A 21,041-nucleotide genomic window follows, 5' to 3' on the forward strand; every position below is an offset into this window, starting at 1 on the left:
TAATGTGACCTAAAAAGGCGAAGGGTAAAACTATAGAAACCGTAAAATAATCAGCGGTCACTGGTTGGGGTGGGGGCTAGGAGAACAGGGAGGGGATGAACTGGAGAGTAAGTGGAACACTGAAGTGTTTCAAGGTAGTGAAACTGTCCTAGATACTGTAATGATGGACACATGACATTTCACATTTGTTCAGACCCATAGAGCTACTCAACAATAAGTGAGTCCTAATGTAAACTGGACTTTCTTCAATGAATCAATATTGGTTCATCTATTGTAACAAGGATACCACACCAATGTAAGGTGTTAATAAGAGAGGAAACTTGGGGGTGAGGAGGGAGTAAGAAAAAGTCCATGGGAGCTCTCTGTACTTTCGTGCACAGTTTTTATGTAAACCTAAAACTTCTCTAAAAAACAAAGTCCATTAATTAAGAATAATAGGGGAGAGAGAGAGGCGAGAGGCAGGCAAAAAAATCTTTCATCTGGAAGAGATTAAAGGATCCACAGAGGCCTTGCATGACCTAGGGTAAATAGCTGATTTGTACACATGGGTATGGCCAATGGCAATTCTGATCAGAGCATGGGAACAATAATTTATAACTACCATTTACTGAAAACTTATTTGCTGAAAACTGGTGGAAGCTTTAAGTACATCTTGTTCAATTAATCTTCAAGTGCTATGAATTATATGCTGCTATCATCCCCAGTGAATTGATGAAGACGTGGAAGCTTAGGGAGGTTAGCTCATGGTCCAACATCACACAATCAATCATCGGGAGAACTAATGGCACCGATGTGAAAAATGCATTTCCATGGGAAATTGTGGAGCTAGGCACCCTCTTTCCTCCAATGCTGAAGATACTGGAATGGGGGATGCAAGAGACTGCCAACTAGTAGGAGCCCTAGAAGGATCCTGAAAAAATAAGTAAAATAGTTAATCTTAAGGTCAAAAAAATCAAGCTGACAGAGATCCATGCTGGAGATAAAGGAAGGAAAAACTTAGAAACTAACAGCAAGTGGCAGGGGAAAAAAACAAAGCAAAATAAGGAAAGGCCTTTAGCACTCAGGATGCCAACAGGAAACAGATAAAATCATTAAGAAGTTATTAAGGAGAGTTTAACAAAGTATTTAACAAAGTGTGAGCAATGTTTAAATAAATGGATATGCAGCATCCAGGGCCTACAAGCAGCAGTGAGCCATTGCCATTCCAGGGCCAGAAAAGGGAAAGGGGAGGGAGTGGTTACTGGAAGTGGAGACCCTAGCTGTACGGAGAGGACAGAGAGGACTGCCCAGCAAGAGTTGTAACCTTCAGCAGAGGCATGCAGCTGTCCCACAATGATTCAGTGACAGGAAGGAAGCAGGGAAAAATACCTTGACTTCATTGTTCACTCCTCTCTAATCTCCTATTGGTGCTCTAAGAGCTAAATGTAACCAGAAGCCCAAGGGCAAAGAAACAGACTAATGTACACCATGCAGGCCTGGGACATGGAGCGTGGCAGACAAAGGTGAAGAGGGTATCTGGGGATGCAAGCAGGAAACAGCCAACCCAGGCCCTGAATAGCCAACAATGGGACATGATTTAATAAACTATGATATTGCCATACTATGGATTACGATTATTATGCCCACCTTTAAATCTGTATCATGAACTGAAGAAATATCTAAAATAAGTAAGCTGTAGAGCAATGTGCAAAATATGATCCAGTTCTTGCCAAAGCAAACAAAAAACACTGTATGTAAATATGTTTATTATATTTTTGTGTGCGCTGATCTGGAAGAAAGTTCTGGAAGGATGCACATCATATTGTTAACACTGGATATTGTAGAAGGATGCAGAGAGAGGTGGTAGGGGTCCTTTTAAACTTTTTCTTCTCTCTCCTCTATTTACATTATTTCTCTAGTTGCATATGCATAATGTACTTTATAACTTTTAAAAGAAACTTAATAAAGAAAATTATTAAAGATGAAAGAACGTGGTAATTGCTGTGGTCCAGTGTGACAGGAAGAATATGCATTGGAAAATGCAATGGCATACTGCAGAAGAAAGTGTCAATGAAGTAAGTAACTGAAGAGGAAGAGAAAGTGACGCAGATGCAGACGTGCCAAACCAGACTGAAGTTTCAAAGCAGCATGTCTAGGGAGGACCCATTAACAGACAGAGGGAACAGAAAAAAGGCTAACAAAATTGAAGTGCAAGACTAAGAATAATTTTGATGTACTAGTCAACTACTGAGTCATGCAGCAGGTCACTGAAAATGGTGGCCTGGAATTTAGGAGAATGGTCAGGTGTTAGTGGATGGACTTGAGTTAATGCCACACTGAAAATGGCTGTGCCAATTGAAAGGCAGCAAAGAATAGTGGAAAGATCCCTAGAATGGAGTGGGAGCTATGGACTCTGGTCAAAGTTCTGTGACTCCCTTCGCCTTTCCAAGTTGCTGTGCCATTAATGGTACCCAGCTCCCTCTTAAGAAGCAGCTCTCCCCTTTCATCTTTTCTGACTGACAACTGGCTTTGACAGCGCCTTTACAATGACAGAGAAGTCGAATGAATTCCCACCCTATTGCTCCTCAGAAACAAGAAACCTTTTCATTAAATCTGAAAGCCTGCCAAAATGCAATTCCCAGAGGAGGAATGCGGGCTCAGGCCTTGGAATGTGTGAGAAGCACCTTCAAATGACAGGCAATAGCTCCCCATCTATTTGTGGAGGCCACAGGGATTCTTCTTCAAATCTGACATTGTACTTTTAAAGCTGGTGGGGGCTTCTTGGGGATTGTGGTCATAAGCACACAACCACTGGCTTATGCAACTTCCTAAAACTGTCCCGTGGTGGGCGAGCCTAACAGAACACTTAGCTGCGGTGCTCCAGTCACATTAGGTGGCCACAGAAAGGGCCCTGTAGAAAGTGTGGAAGGAAGGAATTGTCTCAAAGACCACAGATGTCTTCCAGTGTGCTCTGCCTTGCAGTCCAGACCTCAAAGATTAGTTCTGTCATATAGGAGAGCAAAGAGGGTCCTCATCATTAAAGCAGCCCAAAAACCCAAGTGGTAAATCAGTGCCAATTAGCCTGATGGAATGGCGGAAAAGGGAAGGACTTTGGAGTCCTGACTGTAAAACAAGGAAAACGATATCTTTTTCAAAGGAATGCTGTGAGGATTAAGCCCAGATTCTCGTGCATAGTAGGTACTCAATAAATGGGAGTCCCTTTAAAAGCTAGAACCTCCCTAAATCTTCTCAGGTCAAAGCCTTCCACCTGGTGCATACCTCTCCTCTCCTTTATCCCTGAAAAGTAACTTGACTTTCATTTCTTTTTAGTTTGGTTTGATTCATACCATGTATCTTAACTACCTTTCTACAAGAACAAAAACATACTTCCTAGAAAATAATATGGGTAAGAAAAGAAAGGGAAGAGTTTGCTCTTTTTTTCTGGTTCTTTCTTGACAAAGCAGACAATCATGATGACTGATTTTCTGGGTTACAGGCTTCCTTCTGTCTGTCTAAAAACCTATACATCCACAGTTCTGTTTTCATTGGATAGAGAGGTGGTTATTGAAGCAGAGGCTATTTTTGATTCTTTGGCCCTGAACTTCCTCAAGTTGTATTGATAGATAAAACTGAAGATGCTCTGAAAACAAGGACCTCAAGAGGTTAGGCAGACCTTGCATGAAACAAACACTTGAACCAAATACAAATGAGGCACCACTTAAAAATTATCAGAACTCGAAAATCAGAGACAAGTGGGTAGTTAATCCTAGAACAAAAGGTTTCTTCACCTTCAATAAAGATCTAAGGCTTTACTCATAAGGGGCACCTCCTGGAATGTATTCAAGACTTCTTACTATTGGCGAAGACCATGCTAACATTATGGGAATACATTCTCTGTGTTTAAAACTTGCAAGACTTCATCCCTTACCTGCAAAGCCATAAAGCTGCCCACTTCTCTTCTCATGATCACTACTTAACATTCTGAGCCTAACAACAGGGGAACAGTTCTGGAATAGTCTGCTCTTTTATGATGTATGTCTGCTCAGAAATGTTTCAGACTGAAGTTTGCAGTTATACGTTTTATGCCTATCAAAGCAAGACGTATGTTGTAACATGTATTAAATTTTGTCCAAAAAATAGCAAACAAGTTACCAGCTTTGCCAGTCATCTCAGACACAAACAGTTTTCACTCTTCCCCTGTTGCCCCAAGTCTTATCTTTCATTTATCATTCCATTCATTCAGGGGTAGACTGAGCTAGGCTTTGGTGATACTGTGGGGTATGACACAGAGTCCCTAGGATCATGGACCAGATAGACTAACAGCCTCTTGATATCCCTGTTTCCTTGACACCTGTTCTCTCCAAACCACTTAACCCAGGGAAAGAACATTCGTCTAAATTCCTTCATCTAGTATTTGTAAATGCCTCCTGCTCATAGTCCTATTGATACAATAATGAACAAAGTAAAATAAGGCACTGCAGTGGTTGAAAAGGCAAAGAATAAGTAAGTTAATAAATAAGTAGCATAATTTCAACAGTGATAAGTGAAATTTAGAAAAAGGATAAGGGGATGGTAGAGGCTGGGAAGAGAGTCTGGGACATTTTATTATATTTTCAAAAAGGCATGTCTAAGGAGCTGTCTCCTGAACTGATGTGAATAATCCAAGTCCTAGGGGAAAAAAAAGAACCACAAAAACAAAAAACAGCAAGTACAGAAGCTTTGAGCTGGACACGAACGTGTCATAATGGGAGGACGGCTGATGCTGAGTCACTGACAGGCAGTGGCAGGACTGGAGATCAGAAAAGTAGCAGGCAGGGTCACCCAACATGGGACCTCAAGAGCCGTGGTCTGGGTTTTTAGTTGAAGTGCAATAGGAGATATTTGAGCAGGGGAGTGACTTGGTTTGATTTACAGTTTTAAAAGATCACCTGGTTATCATGAATGGGGAATGAATTTAGGGGTAGGCAAAGTGGAACCACAGAGAAGTTAGGGAGTTCTTGGAGTAGGATGACAGAGACTTGAGTGAGCGTGATGACAGTGATGAAAAATGGAAGCCACTGGGAAGACTGTACTGAAATCTAAATACACCATCTTTTTAAATTTCCCTGATCTCTGTTTTTATCTTAAAATCAGGGGCCAAATAGTTCCCGTCTAATCAATTACATGGATTCCAGGTCACTGAGACTTTGGCGTACATGTTTTTTTATTTCTCCTCACATTAAATAACTTGATAAGTAATGTTTTCTAAGCAGCTTACATTAACCTTCTTAACAGGAGATAGAACAGTACAGTAAGTGAGGGTTTTCAGGGCAGACCAGAAGGTGGATTTGGACTTAGTTCTGCCAGTTAGCTAATAATGATATAACCTGAGATAAATTAACATTCTGAGCCTCAATTTCCTCATCTGTAAAGTGGGTTAATAATAACTATAATCTAGGCATTGTACGAGAATTGAATGAAATGCCATGTATAAAATTATAATTGAAAATCAGTTAGTATGGGCTCCAGCTCGGTACAATTTGTTATAAATTTTATTTGAGGCTCCCTTTTCTGCTCTCTGAGAACTTCTCAAGTTCGAAATTTTTAACTTTTCCATTCTTTGTCTTTACTTTCTCCCTTTATGACTCTGCTAGGGCTGCCATAACGAAGTACCGCAGACTGATGGTTTTAACAACAGAGACTGATTTTCCCAAAGTTATGAATATTAGGAGTCTGAGATCAGGGTGTCAGCAGACTTGGTTTCTTCTGAGGCCTCTCCTCAAACTCCCCTAATCCTTGTGTCCTCACATGCTCTTCCCTCTGTGTGTGTGTATCCTAATCTGTTCTTCTTATAAAACTCCCCAGTCAGAATGGATTAGAGCCCATCCTAATGACCTCATTTAACTTAGTTACCTCTCTGAAGATCCTGTCTCCAATACAGTCACATTCTAAGGTACTGAGGGTTAAGACTTCAATTAGCGAGTAGGGGACATAATCCACTCTCCTCCTCACCCTCTGCCTCCCTCAACAAAAGTTATGAGAAAAGCACTAAACTAGAGCAAGGAAAAATGAGTCCTATGCCCCATATTTTTATAAACCTATTTTACTGTATGACCTTGGCAAATTATTTTCCACTTTTGACCCACATTTTCTCAATCATTCAAATGAAGGGGTCGGAATAACAGGTCCCTTATTTCTCTTCCTTCCTTAGCCAAGCAAAGCTAAGTTTTTCCCATGATTTCTCATAACGAAAAGGGTTCTGAGATAGAGCATGCAATGAAGTAAATGAAATAAAAAGAAAAACAAAACATACCTTCTTTGTGGAATAAACCCAGGATGAAGTCCCTAGAAGTAGAAGATTATGTTCAATTGCCTTAAAACCTTCTAAGTTGTTTAAAGTCCTTTCTGCTTGTAAGGCCGTAATTTAAACCAATTTAGTTGGATAAACCAAAAACCCCACCATGAATTTATCAATATCACCAAACAAAGTAATCTCATCAAAATTTGGGGCATAGATTCGCTTTGAGGGAAAAAGTGCAAGATTTAAAATAAATGTCTCCTTGAAAGAATTAAGTGGAAAAAAGTTTTAAAAACAAACACACATACACACAGAAAATGTAAAATTAAAACCAGTTTCCAAGCTTATAGGTTGAGCGAGTAAGGAATGGGGAAGAACTGGCCATGTTTCCTCTCCAGCTGTGTAGCTTCAGGTCCCAAGACACGGTGTACCGCTACAAATGTCAACAGCCTCAACAAGACAGGGAGGAAGGCAAAGGTGGTGGTGAGAAAAAACAATGTGCTCATTCGAGACCTAAGGGAACAAGACAAAGCAGAGCTTTCCATGGAAAATGGCACAACTAATGAAGGAATGAGTGGTGACAAGAATATAAGGCAAAGAGTAAGGACATTGGGATATCAATCTGTAGTCTGATACTCGTGAGCTGAGGTACTTCAGCAGGTTACTCAACCTCTCATCCTAGGGTAGCTTTTAGTTTGGATTCAATTAAAAAACTTCAACTGACAATGAATCTGTCATTTCATTTTGTTGTTTGTAAAGATTTTTGGAAAAAATCAAAAACAATGCAAACAAAATGAGATTTATTTAACTAGATTTTCCAAGGAATGTAATAACATATAGCTATTAAAAATTAAGTTATTGTGCAATGAAAAGACATAAAACAGCATAAACAATATGTGGAACCATTTTAATAAATGACACATATAGTCAAAAAAGAGTCTAGATGTGTATATTGAAAGTTTACATTGGTTCTGAGTAATTTCAGTGTAGCTTATTTTTATTGTCCTTATTGTTTGTGTTTTTGGTAAAAAAGCCCTTAGCTAATTTTAAAATCTTTGTGCCCCACAGTAAAACAGATAGTAGCAAAAATGCTAATTAAGTGAGTACCACTTGGTCTTGGTTTTCTTACTCATAAGATGGGGCATTAGACTTAAAAAAAAAAAAATCTTGAGCCAGCAATCCCATTACTGGGTCTATACCCAAAGGAATATAAATCATCCTACTATAAAGATACATGCACAGATATGCAGCACCATTTACAATAGCAAAGACATGGAACCAACCCAAATGCCCATCAATGATAGACTGGATAAAGAAAATGTGGTACATATACACCATTGAATACTATGCAGCCATGAAAAGGAATGAGATCATGTCCTTGTTCTCATTCATAAGTGGGAGCTGCACATTGAGAACACGTGGACACAGAGAGGGGAAAGACACACACCAGGGCCTGTTGGGGGAGCGGGTGAGGAAAGGGAGTTTACAGGATGGGTCAATAGATGCAGCAAACCACCATGGCACATGTATACGTATGTAACAAACCTGCACGTTCTACACATGTATCCCGTTTGTTTTTTTTTCTAGAAGAAATAAAGAAAAGAATAATCTCCATGGAGACTCAAAGTATGAATTTTACAGAGCCATAGTAAGTCAAACCTTAGAAGAATCTTGCTTAAGACTTATTTAAGAGAATGGAGCATGCAGCGTAGGGCATGAAATGAGAAGATGGCATTTAAATTCACTCTAGGAAGAACCCCTAATTGGTAGTTTTGCTAATTCAATGCAAAGATGCTGAAAGTGGTGGGAACCTCCCTGGCAAGTTGTTTGTGTAAGTACAGCAGTGTGGAGCAGCTTTGGACATGCTAGGGAAAGACTGCTCGTAATAGGAAGGCTAAAGGGCTTCCTGAAGCCAAACGGTGCTAAGGAGTCCACCGCCTTTGTGGAGGAGGGGCACCAACTCTTCTCCACACTGCCCATAACCTGCACCACTCATAACTTTTAGGAAACAGGTGCAGAGAACAACTTACTGCTGGACTTGAAGTAAGTGAACTCCAGTTGGAACCAATGTCTTGTGACTCCAGAGGTGGGAGAAGATAAAAGGAGGGAGAATTTAAGGTAGCACCATAGGATGCAGTTAAGAATGGGGGTGTAAGTCACATAAACCTTAGTTTGAATTTTGGCTCCAACGTTTAAGCCTCGTCCGATATTAGGCAAATTATTTTCTCTCTCTAAATTTCCTCATCAATAAAATGGAAAGAAAAACCTACTTAAACGTCTACCTACTAATTGAGTTGTTTTGAGAATTAAGTAAGATAATAAAAAGCACTTTACACAGGGTACAATAAACGTGAATTCTTATTGTTATTAAAATAACTTTTCCCAAGCTTATGGTCAATAAATATCTTTTATGCAATAAAAAAATAGCAAAATGCTTTTATCATACTTGATTATATTATATATGACAGTCTTATACAAATAGTTCTTCAAATACTTTCTAATCAAAGGTTTTTGGTTCCATGAATATACTTCGATTCTCCCATTTTTTCTTACCTTATAGATGCTCCCTTTGCAACACGGAGAAACCCCATCTCTACTAGAAATACAAAATTAACCGGGTGTGATAGTGGATCACACTATCCCAGCTACTCGGGAGGCTGAGGCAGGAGAATTGCTTGAATCCAGAAGGCGGAGGTTGCAGTGAGCCAAGATCACACCACTGCACTCCAGCCTGGGCAACAAGAGCGAAACTCTGTCTCAAAAATAAAATAAAATAAAATAATAAAAGATTCTAGTGATTGCCACTACACATAGACATACTGAAACCATGAACTCTGGTTTGCACCGAGAGAGAAACTTGGTAAAATCTGTGTTAACTTGTCCTACCCCTCAAACCAAAGAATGATGTTTAGAATAAAAGCTAGTAACAAGAATAGCTCCAATTACAGCTCAGAGATAGCTGACAGGTGCAGCGGGATAAGAGACTAAAAATCTTTTGAGAGAACACACAGAAACAGAACCATTCCATGTAAATGTCCAGCCCTAATAGGGAAACAAAAAGAACTATGAGCTGCTCCTTAACAAATACTTCCAAAACACCCAGTTTCCTTTACAAATGCAGATTGGCCTATCTAGTTGCTACTAATAACTCTAATAACTTTTTAGTTTATGTGCAAAGGCAGAAAGAGATCTCAATTAAGATCTATGTTGTATCCTGGTTCAAAGAGTCATGGTGACAATTCCCTCTATTTGAAAGAGGACATAAAGATCTGTATTAATTCTTTTAAATTATTTGCAGTAAGAGAAATGATGTCTTTGTTTGTGGGCAATAAGTACCCAGGTAGGTCCCTGAAACAAGTTCAGAATGAGCCCAGATGCAGAATCTGGAAGAAAGAGAGGAATGGAGGCCAGACAAGAAAAAAGTCCAAATGATGGATTGACTTTCTGGCACATGTGCCCAGGTCAGGACCTGGATTACAATGACTTGCTTGTTCTGCTAAAGAGCTGTCATGTTTCTCTTGGCCCAGTGATCTTATGCTAGTTCCTTAGAGTCTGGCCTTATTTAGAAGTTAATATTCTAGAAAGTTGTCAATAAAAGGGAAGATTATGTACAAGAACAAATTGGTATACTTTCAGGTGACCTTCCCTCTTGAAATCATTCCTGCAGGTAAGTGTTAAATACATCCATTCATTCAGCAAATACAGAGGGCCTAATACGCAACGACCAAAGACTAAGTGCTGGAGATTCAGTGGTAACAAAACAAAAACCATCCCTTTCCTCATGGCATGTACATGGCATGATTGGGCCTTTGTGAGTAGATTATTTCCATTGAATGGCAGCCATCATATTTAAAATATTAGCAAGAGCAGCTGAAAAAAAGAGCTTGGTGAGCATATACAGACTCAGTTGTTTTTGATTTGTTTGCTTGTTCGTTCAGTCCATCTAGATTTTGGGCAATTGTCGCGTTCATGCCCTTATCAATAGTAGCCTTATCCTAAAGAAAGACTGTATGTGACAGCAAATGAATCATGATATCACTTTAATAATGCTCATCTGAATTAATACTAATGCTCTGCTAGGCAGAGGATCTATTATCAGTCACTATTATTCCATTTCTCCTCTGCACAAAATCTAAATAAGTCTACTCCCTGAATGAAAAAAAGGCTGGGATTTTAAGCGTAAAAAGCAACCAAAGCCCCTTATATCCAACACAGATGTTGGCTGGTCCCTCTGAGTTTCAGCCAACAATGGCTGCTCTCATCCACTTTCTCCCTACTCTCTTTTCCCTCACAGGAAGGGCTTAGAACTCCTCTCTGTGAATTTGGAACAAAGTGAGGAGGGGCTGGCTCACAGGGTCATTTGCACTGGCAGGGACCTCAAGGATCATCTGGTTCAATACCCTCATTTTACTGATGCAGAATCTGAGAGGGATAATAAGGGTTTGCCCAAAGTGACAAGTAAATTAGAGGCAAGGGCAGGCCTAAACCACAGTGTGTTGATACTCCCTCCAGGGTTCACTTCCTTATTCCATATCTAAAAACAAGAGGGCTCATTTGCTCTACTAGCCCAAGGAACTCCTCTCTTAAAAAATAAAATCTCATTTTACCCTTAAAATTTCATTGTCAAGCACTTCCAGAGGAAAAAAATATTAATTAGGACGTGAGAAATGTTGTCTTTGAATTCCAGATGTTCCAAATAGGTTCCCGCACCATTCTACCGTGGAGCTTCCCCATCTAGCTTAAAGTGCTGGGTGTCTCCTATAAATGTTTCTCCGCATGACTGAAGGGAAACAGAGACCCTGGCTATGTCTGGGAAGAAGACAGAGATAGAGAGTGAAAAAGGTCCTTAGACCCAGATCTGCTCTGAAGCAAGGCAGAAAAATTGCATCTGCTTTTCCACCCCGTACTCATACATGCTCCTGGGCAAAAGCCAGAGGCTAACTCACTCAGACAGCTGGCAGAAGCGATATATGAACCACTGTCAAGAGGACACACAACTCACTTGTTGTTCCAACAGTAATGTGATAGGGTTGGCCGGACCATCCCCAATCCCTCCATCCTGTGAACAGCGACCCACATTTAGGAGCTAACAGGTGTGGACAGCTGGAAATAATGGCAGGAGAAGGTACTCACCTGTGCCTATAGAACTACTGCTTTCTTGCCTATGAAACTAATTCACCTCTGCAGGGATCAATCCCTGAGTCTTGCTTTTTCAGCTATGTGACATTAGTCAAATTACTTAGTTTCTCTGATCCTCTCTCCAGAATGCAAAATGATGGTTAATAACTGTAGCTATAAGAGTTGCTGTCAGTTAAATGAGATAATCCATGTAGCTTTTAGTAAGACAGTTAATAATAATAGCTGCACCATGCTTAGTCCTGTATTTCTAGCCACTGAGTTCCCTACAATCTAATTAACAGAAGAAAGCTCCCCAGGAAAACTAGTTTTTATATTGGGCTTCATGTAAGGACTGGAACCAAAAGACAAGGCCAAGTTGAGGGGCTCATTCTATTCCACCAATCTAGCTTTGGCTTTTTTTGAGGGGTAGGAGGATACTTGTTTCATATATTGAAATAGACAAATGTTGATGAAAGAGGGGATTCACAGCAAAAGGAGTCTGAACATAAAGGAGCCTATTTCTCTGGGTTTTCCAAGGTCTTTCTTATTTGTTTCTCATTTGCCTAGAGAAAGTGGGAGAAAAGGCAAAGTTGAGCATTGATCTGAGGGAGTAACCAGGGAGCAGTTCACCTCTCCAGTTAACATCCATCACAAGAGGTAATGACATATTCAAATTTCCTGTCTCCTTCTGATTAGAAGCACTGATTTCATCAAAGACAGACATTTAAATCCTAGAGACTTCCTACGTTGTAAACATTTTGCAGTTTTTCAAATGTAATAAGCAAACAAAAATGGCCCTATAATTTAGTTTTATTTTTTTCCAACTGAAGAAAAAAGAGCAGACAAGTCACTGAAAAACAAGTTATGAAGAAACTACTGAAAGGATCTTCAAAATGTGTGTCACTCCAGGCTCGAAGCTGATTAGGACGAAAAGATGTACAGAGTTCAATAATTTAGAGGAATAGCCTCTATTCAGGTTAAGGGAGAGTCTCTGTATCAAAAGTTCAAAGGCAGTCTAATGGCCTGTATCGGACTATCAGAGATGACAAGCACAATTCTTGGGAACACTGTAATGTAACTAACTCCCCCCACAAAAAAAAGGTTTTATATAACACTGTGTTTATTTTTGTTTTGGAAAATTCTCACTTTAAAAAAACATTTCCTAAGTAGTCTCTTTCTAAACCTGATCATTGTCAAGTCTTCCTTTATTAATTTCCACATTTCAAAGTATTTGAGATTTTATAAATATAAATCAGCATCTGCTCTCTTGAACACATTCAGAGTTCATGGACCACTTTCATGGCCACTGTTTGAGCCTCTCAGTAGCTCAGTGTGATAAGCAGGAAGTCTTTTTATTTATAAACTGAGTGTTTTGCCACACAGATTTGAATTCTCTCAGGAAATCTCTTTCTTCAGAATTCCTCCCAGTGCCCAGCTGGCTTGGTCACAGCTACTAATATTCAGGGCTCTTTATATACCTGAGGCCTTCTCCTAGTATTTGAGGAAAAGGAATAACCTGGCTAAGAATCAGCACATACCTGCTCAAAATTTAAAGTAACAAATGAACACTTCAGGCAGGGCCTAGGCTGAGACTTCAGTGATCAGATATCTAAGCTGCTTTCCATTCCTAAGTGCTTGCTATTTTTCTTCTGTTTTTTCACTCTGGAATTTCCCTTTCAAGGTGCCTTCTAACACAGAGAGAGCTGGTTTTTCATGACTCCTCCTCTTTTGGTTTCCTCAACTCTAGTTCTCCATCTCCTAATATTTTCCTCCCCTTCTTAAATGACACCCATCGAAGCACGAGGAACGCGTAGATCCAAAGGTGGGACTGCACTTGTCCCTTCCTCCAGTTCTAGTCTAGTTCTAGGCCCCCAGATCAACTGCCAAAGAGATCTAGGAGTTACTCCAGTTCATAAGGTCTCTTCACTTCTCCAAAAAAGAAAATAAATTCCAGTGGCACCTACTATACTCACAATTACACCCTTTCAAGGGAGATCCCAGAGCTCTGAATACACACCCTAGACTGAACTTTGTTAAGTTGTATTCCTAACCGGGGATATATCTTCCAGCAATTCCCAAATATCACACACACAGCCAAACTTCCAATGCAACAGAAATGCATTATCTGCAAGACAATGTTTACTGAAATCCAATTAGTAGTTGCAAAAAAAAAAAAACAAAAACAGTTCTCTGTAATTTGTCTCCTAGAAAGAATTCTGGAGCTGTTTTCACAACTTTCAACATCTCAGCTGCACGGCCTCCAGGAGGCAGCTGCTGCACCACGGCAGCCTCAGCTTAATTCTAACCAGGCAGCTCTAAATAACTTCGCCTACCTATATTTCAATGTCCTTTCTTAACTGGGAAATGATTATCTGTGGAAGTTCTAATACGAAAATACATACAAAACACTGGAAACTGAATGCCTAAGTATCAGGGCCTGACCCAGTCTTGTGGTCAGCTTCAAGTTGTAACATATGTCAGAGGAAAACAATAACTGTAACTTATCAAAAATTCCTACCTGTAGCATTGGTGGTGACTACTATTTCAAAAATGTGTTCTTATATGTACTTAAAATAAAAGGTCAGAAAGACCATGTTATGGGATTTGTTGACAGTGACACGAAAAATATGCCTCCCAGCAGTGGAGACGGTCAAGTCACAGCGATGGCAGAGGCAGGCACACCAAAGAGTGTGTGACGGTGAGGGACTTGCATTTTCATTTCAGTCAGGTGTGTACGTTTAAGTCCTGCCTCTAGTACTTACTGACTCTCTGACCCTGGGAAAATTATTTTTTATTTTCTAAGATTTTTTTAACTTATAAAATAGGAATAACTATAGTCTCTGTCAGACAGTATTGATTGAGTCAATGATTAAATGAAACAAGGCATGTAAGGCATAAAACATAATACCTGACACAAAATAAACACTCAACAGGTAGGGGCTATTATTATTAGGAACAATTTTTAATTAATTCATCCATTTAAGTGACAATCATTATGTATCTGTAGACCAGGTTCAGTGCTAGACAGTGAAGATACAAGGTCCCTTGCTGTGATCTGTTGAATCCCCAAAACTGCCAGTCTCTGATAAGTAGAAACAAGGCTCGTGCTGAGGTAGAACAGATAATCCACAGAGCCGACCTGAGAAGGGACAATGAAGATCTGAAGGGTAAGCTACTCCTGGAGAAAGGTGGAGCCAACTCCAACAGGGACACAGAAATCTCCCCCTCATTTCCAGCACCCCCCCAACAGGAAACCAATAAAACAAGGAGTAAGAATGCCTTAATCTCATGAGGGCAACAAAAATAGGTGGAAGGAGGAAAAAACAAAACAAAACAAAAACAACCAACCCTATTTCGGACCCAAAACAGTGATAGAAAGTAGTTCCTAGGAAGGCAAAGGGTACCAGGCCAAGAAAGACTGCCCCCATCAGTCCTCAGATTGTAGTGACACCTCAGCTACTGGGTGGGGCTGCCTTCACAGAAAGGAATAGAGAGGGCGAAAATTCAATTCAAATTCCATAATACGACCATTTTTTAAATGTACTAGAATTGATGGTAGGGGGTATATGTTATATTTAGATCTTTAATCATACTTTCTGCACATGAATATCTATGTCTACATTTTTATATTTATAACTATATCTAGAAAAGTTACCTCAACCTTCATAGTATACAGACAACTATAATCTTCTTATAGACATGCAAACATACATAAAAATTTTATTATAAAATAGATTCCTTGTTCATGGAAATGCAAACACAAAGCATGAGAAAATTTACAAATGGATTCCTTATCCCCAAAGACCAACATCCGCCTCCTGCTATGCCCTTCCTTTTCATCCCCTTGGTTTTAACAATGAATGCAAGGCAGCCCGGTTTGAAGAAATTCACGAACACTGTCTACTCCTGTTACAGCTGCAGGAGATACAGCCCCAGCTTCAAGGCAGAGGCTGCTATGCAGCACCACGCCCCATACACAGAGAGAAAGGATGGAAGCCGCACTGAAAATGAAGGATGTACCCCAGGGAAGATCATTCAAACAGAAACAAAAGGGAATGCACTGCAAACCTGGCCCTGGGATTAGGGCACAATCACATTTACTGGAGCTCCTAAGGCAAGTTATCAAGGCTGAATTTCTTTATCTTTCCTTAAATGATACCTAGACGAATGGGTGTGGTTCTCAATGTCATTTCACAGGATGAGTCCAGAAGAACCACTGCAGTCTAGGAGGAAAAAAAATATCGGTTCTCTGCCTATCCCAAACAGGAAAACTAGCAAATACATACTGGATATAAAGCAAGTGGCAGATACATGCAGCATCCCTCCAGCATGGAACAGCATGAGAGCTGTGGCTCAATCTCCTAAGTTAAGGAAATAAGTAAAAATTGAGCTTTTGCTCCAATCAGCTTTTTCTCTTTCTTTTTTTATTATTATTATTATTATTTTGATAATAATTTCCACAGCTCTTTGGAAAGACAAGACAGTCGGCACTAGAAAACACTGTGCATTGTAAAAGACCCACAGTGTTTCTTCAATAATGGAAAGTGAATGATATCAGGTAGTGGTAAAGGAGCATCGGTTAAAACCCAAAGCCTCTACCAGGTAAAAGGATCCCTGCCGGCCTCAACTCTTCTCCCTGGGGAGTGTTTCTTCCTTAGCACGAGCTGAGAAGCTGGTAAGGGTGGGGTGCATTTGTGTGAAGTGAAGCTCAGTTGCATGAAAAAGGTATGATGCGGCAAAAGAAATAAACCAATTGACAATAAAGTGTACTAGGGGCAAGAGAGGCTTCTTCCTGCCTGCAGACAGGAAGGTCCTGCATCTCAATCGCAAACGCACAGGACGTTCCAAAGCCTAAGGGAACAAGTGCAAACAGACCCATGCCCACAACAAAACCTGGCGGACCCTGCAAATCAGCTACTGTGGCAGGTAAAGCTCTGCCCTAAGGCGGCTGCAGAGCCTCCCAAGGGCCAGCTGATTACTTCCTTTGTTCAGCTTGCAAAGATGGAGTAGCCACCCATTCCCCCACTACACACACACACACACACACCATCCAATTCACTATAGACAAAGCGCAACTGCATTGCTTCGTGCTAAACTAAAAAATGTTAGTTTTTATTTTTTCTATTTTTTTTAAATGCCCATCCCAGCCTGCCATATGTGTCTACTATTTGGGAGTATCGTTGCGGGGCATCACCATGCAATCCCAGCCTTGCTGGACGCCAGTGAAGATGCGGCTTCTGTACCTGATAATGGCACGTCCCCCCTCCACCCCGCCCTAGGAGCACCCCGGCGCATCTGACACCCACCGGTCGGGGTGTCTCGGTCTTGCACACAATGGGTTGAACTCTGCATGCACACAGCGTGCGCCCGCGACAGCAAACTAAAATCTGCTCTAAAAACTCGTCCTTTTCTTTGATGTGAGGGAGAAATGAAATGAAAAATGTAAAGTGCATAGAAGGCATACACACACAAAGTTGATCATTCCCACTGCAGCCACGTTAGCTGTCCGGTCCCATGAATGACACATTGAAACATGAGTCGGAGTGAATGCAGGCAAGAAGGGGATCCGGCGAGGACAGGTGGTCCAGACACCCCGCCAACCTCGCGCCGCAAGGGTCAGAGTCGTGGGGCTGGAGCTGGGAGAGGGGCGCGGTCGGGCTGCCAAATACCCCTGGGGAAAGGTGTTATCTCTCCAGACCCCGCCCGGCCAAAAGGATCCTTAAACAAAAAGCACACCTCAACCTGGGGCTGCACACACCGACACCCCAGGCGGAGCAGGGGTCCTGGGAAAGCCGGGAGCCCCGCGCTCCTGGGGAACTACCGGCGGTGGGAAGGGAGGATAAATAATCCAAAGTTCTCCGCGCCACTGTTTGGGTTTCCTCTTTGTTTTGTTTTCCCCAAACCCCAGGGTCGCTCAGTCTGTGTGGCGCCGGCTGGACTGACCGCCGCGCTCCGCCACCCGGACCCGGGGTCTCCGTCCCTCCCCGGGGACTCGGCCAGGGAAGCCGGCGGGATCCGAGCCGCCCCCGCCCGCAGCACAGCGGGCAGGGAGCGAGCGAGGAGGGAGAGAGCGGCGGCGCCCAGACTCACCGTGATCCGCGGGATGTTCTTCTTGCCTTGGTAGGACATGGTGGCGACAGTGGCTGCAGCGGCTGCCTCCCTCCCTCCTTCTTCTGCTCAGGCTCGCCTGCGCCTTCCTCAGCGCACAGCGCCCCGAGATCAGGTGGAGTGAATGGTGCGCTGGCCGCGCCGCCGCCTCCGCCCGCCTCCGCCCCCCTCCCGGGCTCCCGCGGCGGCTGCCAGAGACAATAGTAAATCTCCCCGGTCCCCCTTTCACCCCCGCCCCCCCACGCACACCCTCCTCCACCCGCGTTCACGCCCGGGTTTTTTTTTTTTCTTTTACTGTGCCAGCTGGGACCCCATAAGACAAGAATGGCTGATCTGCGACTCCTCCCTCTTCTCTCTTATCCCTATTGATTTTCCTCTTTGCATCTGCCTCACCCACTTTTTCTTTTTCTTCCTTTTTTTTTTTTTTCTGATTCGCGAGTACGGCGGAGCCAGGCTGCTCCAGAGCCACCAGGGGGCGCGAGGGGCTTTTCGGGCGCGCAGGCAGCGGTCCGGGGGTGGGAGCAGCAGCTACGCCCTCCCGGCCGCGTGGCCGAGCCCCGGGCGCCGCCGCCGCCCCCAGCCAGCTCCTCGTCGGATCTCCCACCTTCCCCGCCCTGGTTTCAGAATGGAGACGGTTCCCGGCTTCCCTCCCGGCACTCGATCTCCTCCGCCATCGCGCGGACCGAATGCAGCCGCCGCGCCTTTGTTCGAGAGGAGGGCTGGGCGCCGCCTCTGCGGTTCGCCGGGTGGTAAACAGCGGCGCAGCCCCTTCAGACGCCGGGGACTGGTCTGACTCTGCTGCCTGGCCGGCCTGCTGGGGTCACCAGACCCGAAACATACACATGAGAAAATGGAAAGCCATGACTCGCTCTGGGAGGCTGCAAGGAGCACGGTGGCAGTGGACTCATCATTCCCTGTATTTAAAAAATATTCAAGTAATATCTTGGTAAAGAAACTCCACTGCCTGACTCTCAGAATCAAAGAAAGAACATGAATGCTGCCATTGAGTAAAAAGTAGAAAACACCTGTGGAGTGGGAAGGCAGAAGCCCAGACACGTTCCTGGTGTGCAGCCATGGATTTTGAGTAGAACTGCTATTGCTCCCCGTCAGTAGTGAACCACGTGTGCTGCTCACAATCCCGAGTTTACTTTAGGCAGGGCTGCCAGACGAAGGTTTATGTGTTTTTCGAAGCAAAACCACGGCCCTTCGGCGAAGGAATATATTGTCCTTTAGATACCTGCTAAAATCAAACTGCCAAAGGGAGACATATTTGGAGAGGCCACTGTGGGTGGGGCCTGAGTGGTGGCTGGAAGTAAGGGAGCTCAACTCTCACGAAAAATAATTCCAAACATACAATTTAAAGAACAAGAAAAAAGCACTTGCTATGCAAAAAAAAAAAAAAAAAAAAATTATAAACCCCTTGAAGATGTCTCCCACCGCCCCCCAATTGTCAGTCTTAATGTTCTATTAAATAGAAATCCTGTATGTCACTAAGCATGATTAAATCTGTGTTGAAGATCTTGAATTCACGTTTCCATAAGGCAGCCTACTGATGGCAATTCTAGACATCTTGTCATTAAAGTGAAGACGTGCTTGCAATAAAGAAACTATATGAGGCATCATCCACAGAAAGGACACAGAATACTACAGCTTGGGCTTGCCATAAACCTGAAACAAACCAGACTGGTCACATAATCCAAGGACACGCAAAACCCCCCTTAAACACTCCCTCTCAAGTGAGTTAATCAGAGCTTCTAGTTATTTATGGTTAATTGGTCTGAATGCAGTCTTCACAAGAAAAGTCCACAGCAGTCTCCACTTTATTTCTGTAATACTCTGGAAAGGAGGATGAATGCAAGCAAAGGTCACCTCCCTATATTCCTTTGCAAAACACAAGGGGGGAAAAAAAGAGTGGGCCAAAGGAACGCCCTAAACATTTTGCTTTGTTCTTAAAGCATAAGTGCTGAGACCACTAGCCAAGAGTTGTGAAATTACAAAGCATTCTGGGGATTGGCATGCAAATGAGCAGGATTATATTTAGAACAGAGTAAAAAGAGAATTAACTACATACTATGGAAACCAGCAGAGCTCTCTCTCTCTCTGCATCTTTCCCATAGATTTTACTGCCCCAAACTTGCTGGAAAGGATCTTGCAAATTTTTCTCAAGAAAAGCAAAAATACATAAGGGACATTTACAATCCAAAAAAAAAACAAACAAAAAAAAAACACTGCTGCTTCTTTTTTTAAAAAAATTTCATAGGTTTCTTTGCCTTTCTTGCATCTGAGTTATCTCCTCTGTTACCATCATTATAATCCAGAACACTCTTTACTAAATAGATTTATACCATAATTTTGATCACTTGATGATTGTGTGTGTGTGTGTGTGTGTGTGTGTGTGTGTTGTTTCAAATAACAAGACTCGGTTAAGCTTTTTGAGGTCAGGTTTGCATGCAAGAGGCCATGTTAAATGGCAATTGCAATGTGTTCTTCTGAATCCGACTGCTGTGACCAGCCAGGCACAGGAACACATAATAATCAGCAAATTGATTCAAGCTGTTGCCATCATCAGAAATGTACAACAAATACTACTTTCCCTGTTTCATCCCCTTTAATTATCTTTCACTTTCTTGAACCAAAATAAAGCCTCTAAGATGAATTTGAAGGAAAAAGCCTTCCTTGGCTATAAGAAAGGCAGCCATCAATACAGGATGCCTCTGTGTCTGGCCAAAAGAGAGAAGAATGGAACCAGTATGGATGTTTTCCACAGTAGAATGACTCTGAATGGTTTTCCTTGGATACACAGCAGTGCTTGGCTTTAGGTATCTCAGGAAACTATGAAAGAGAGGGAGAGAAAGACACAGAATGAGAGACTTGATTTATAGTCCCAAAGAAGCTGAATTTTGGCTACCACACCTGCCATACCCCAGACTTCCACCCCTAAATCAACGGGTACTCCATTCCAGTTGCTCAGGCCAAGGACTTGGCACTATCCTTGATTTCTCTCTTTCAATCACACCCCTACTCTACAGACAATCTTTCAGTAAATGCTATTAGTTCTATCTTTTTTTCTTTTTTTGAGACGGAGTCTCGCTATTGTCCCCCAGGCTAGAGTGCAGTGGTGTGATCTCAGCTTACTGCAACCTCCACCTCCCAGGTCCAAGCAATTCTCCTGCCTCAGCTTCCTGAGTAGCTGAGATTACAGGTGCCTGCCACCACATCTGGCTAATTTTTGTACTTTTAGTAGAGATGGGGTTTCACCATGTTGGCCAGGCTGGTCTTGAACTCCTAACCTCAGGTGATTCGCCTGCCTCAGCCTCCCAAAGTGCTGGGATTACAGGCATGGCCACGCTCCTGGCTGGTTATATCTTTCAAATATATCTAGATCATAGGGTCCTCTCATTGTTTGCAAAGTTTCTCCCTATGTTTCGCCACCATTAGCTATCATCTGAATTATTGTAACATCCTAACTGGGTTATCTTCTTCACCATTACTCATTAATTCATTCATTCTCAAAATATTCACACAATATTTACCTTGTGCTTACTACATGCCACTATTT

General features: G+C 42.2%; 1 protein-coding gene across 2 annotated transcripts in view; it reads right to left on the reverse strand.

Moving 5' to 3' along the window:
• The window catches only part of DPYSL3 (dihydropyrimidinase like 3), a 115,060-nt gene that overhangs the window by 42,490 nt on the left and 51,529 nt on the right, over window positions 1–21,041 (reverse strand). Inside the window, exon 1 of one of the 2 annotated variants that reach the window (XM_021677458.2) lies at window positions 17,465–17,605. The exons of the other annotated variant lie outside the window; for it this stretch is intronic. Coding sequence (XP_021533133.2) covers window positions 17,465–17,503 — 39 coding nt within the window. The 5' untranslated portion in view covers window positions 17,504–17,605. Of the gene's footprint in view, window positions 1–17,464; window positions 17,606–21,041 lie in introns of those variants that run through there. 2 annotated transcript variants of the gene reach the window in all.

The sequence above is a fragment of the Aotus nancymaae genome, unplaced genomic scaffold (assembly GCF_030222135.1).
Source record: "Aotus nancymaae isolate 86718 unplaced genomic scaffold, 86718_ANA_hifiasm-v0.15.2.pri h1tg000064l_1, whole genome shotgun sequence".
Lineage (NCBI taxonomy): Eukaryota > Metazoa > Chordata > Mammalia > Primates > Aotidae > Aotus > Aotus nancymaae.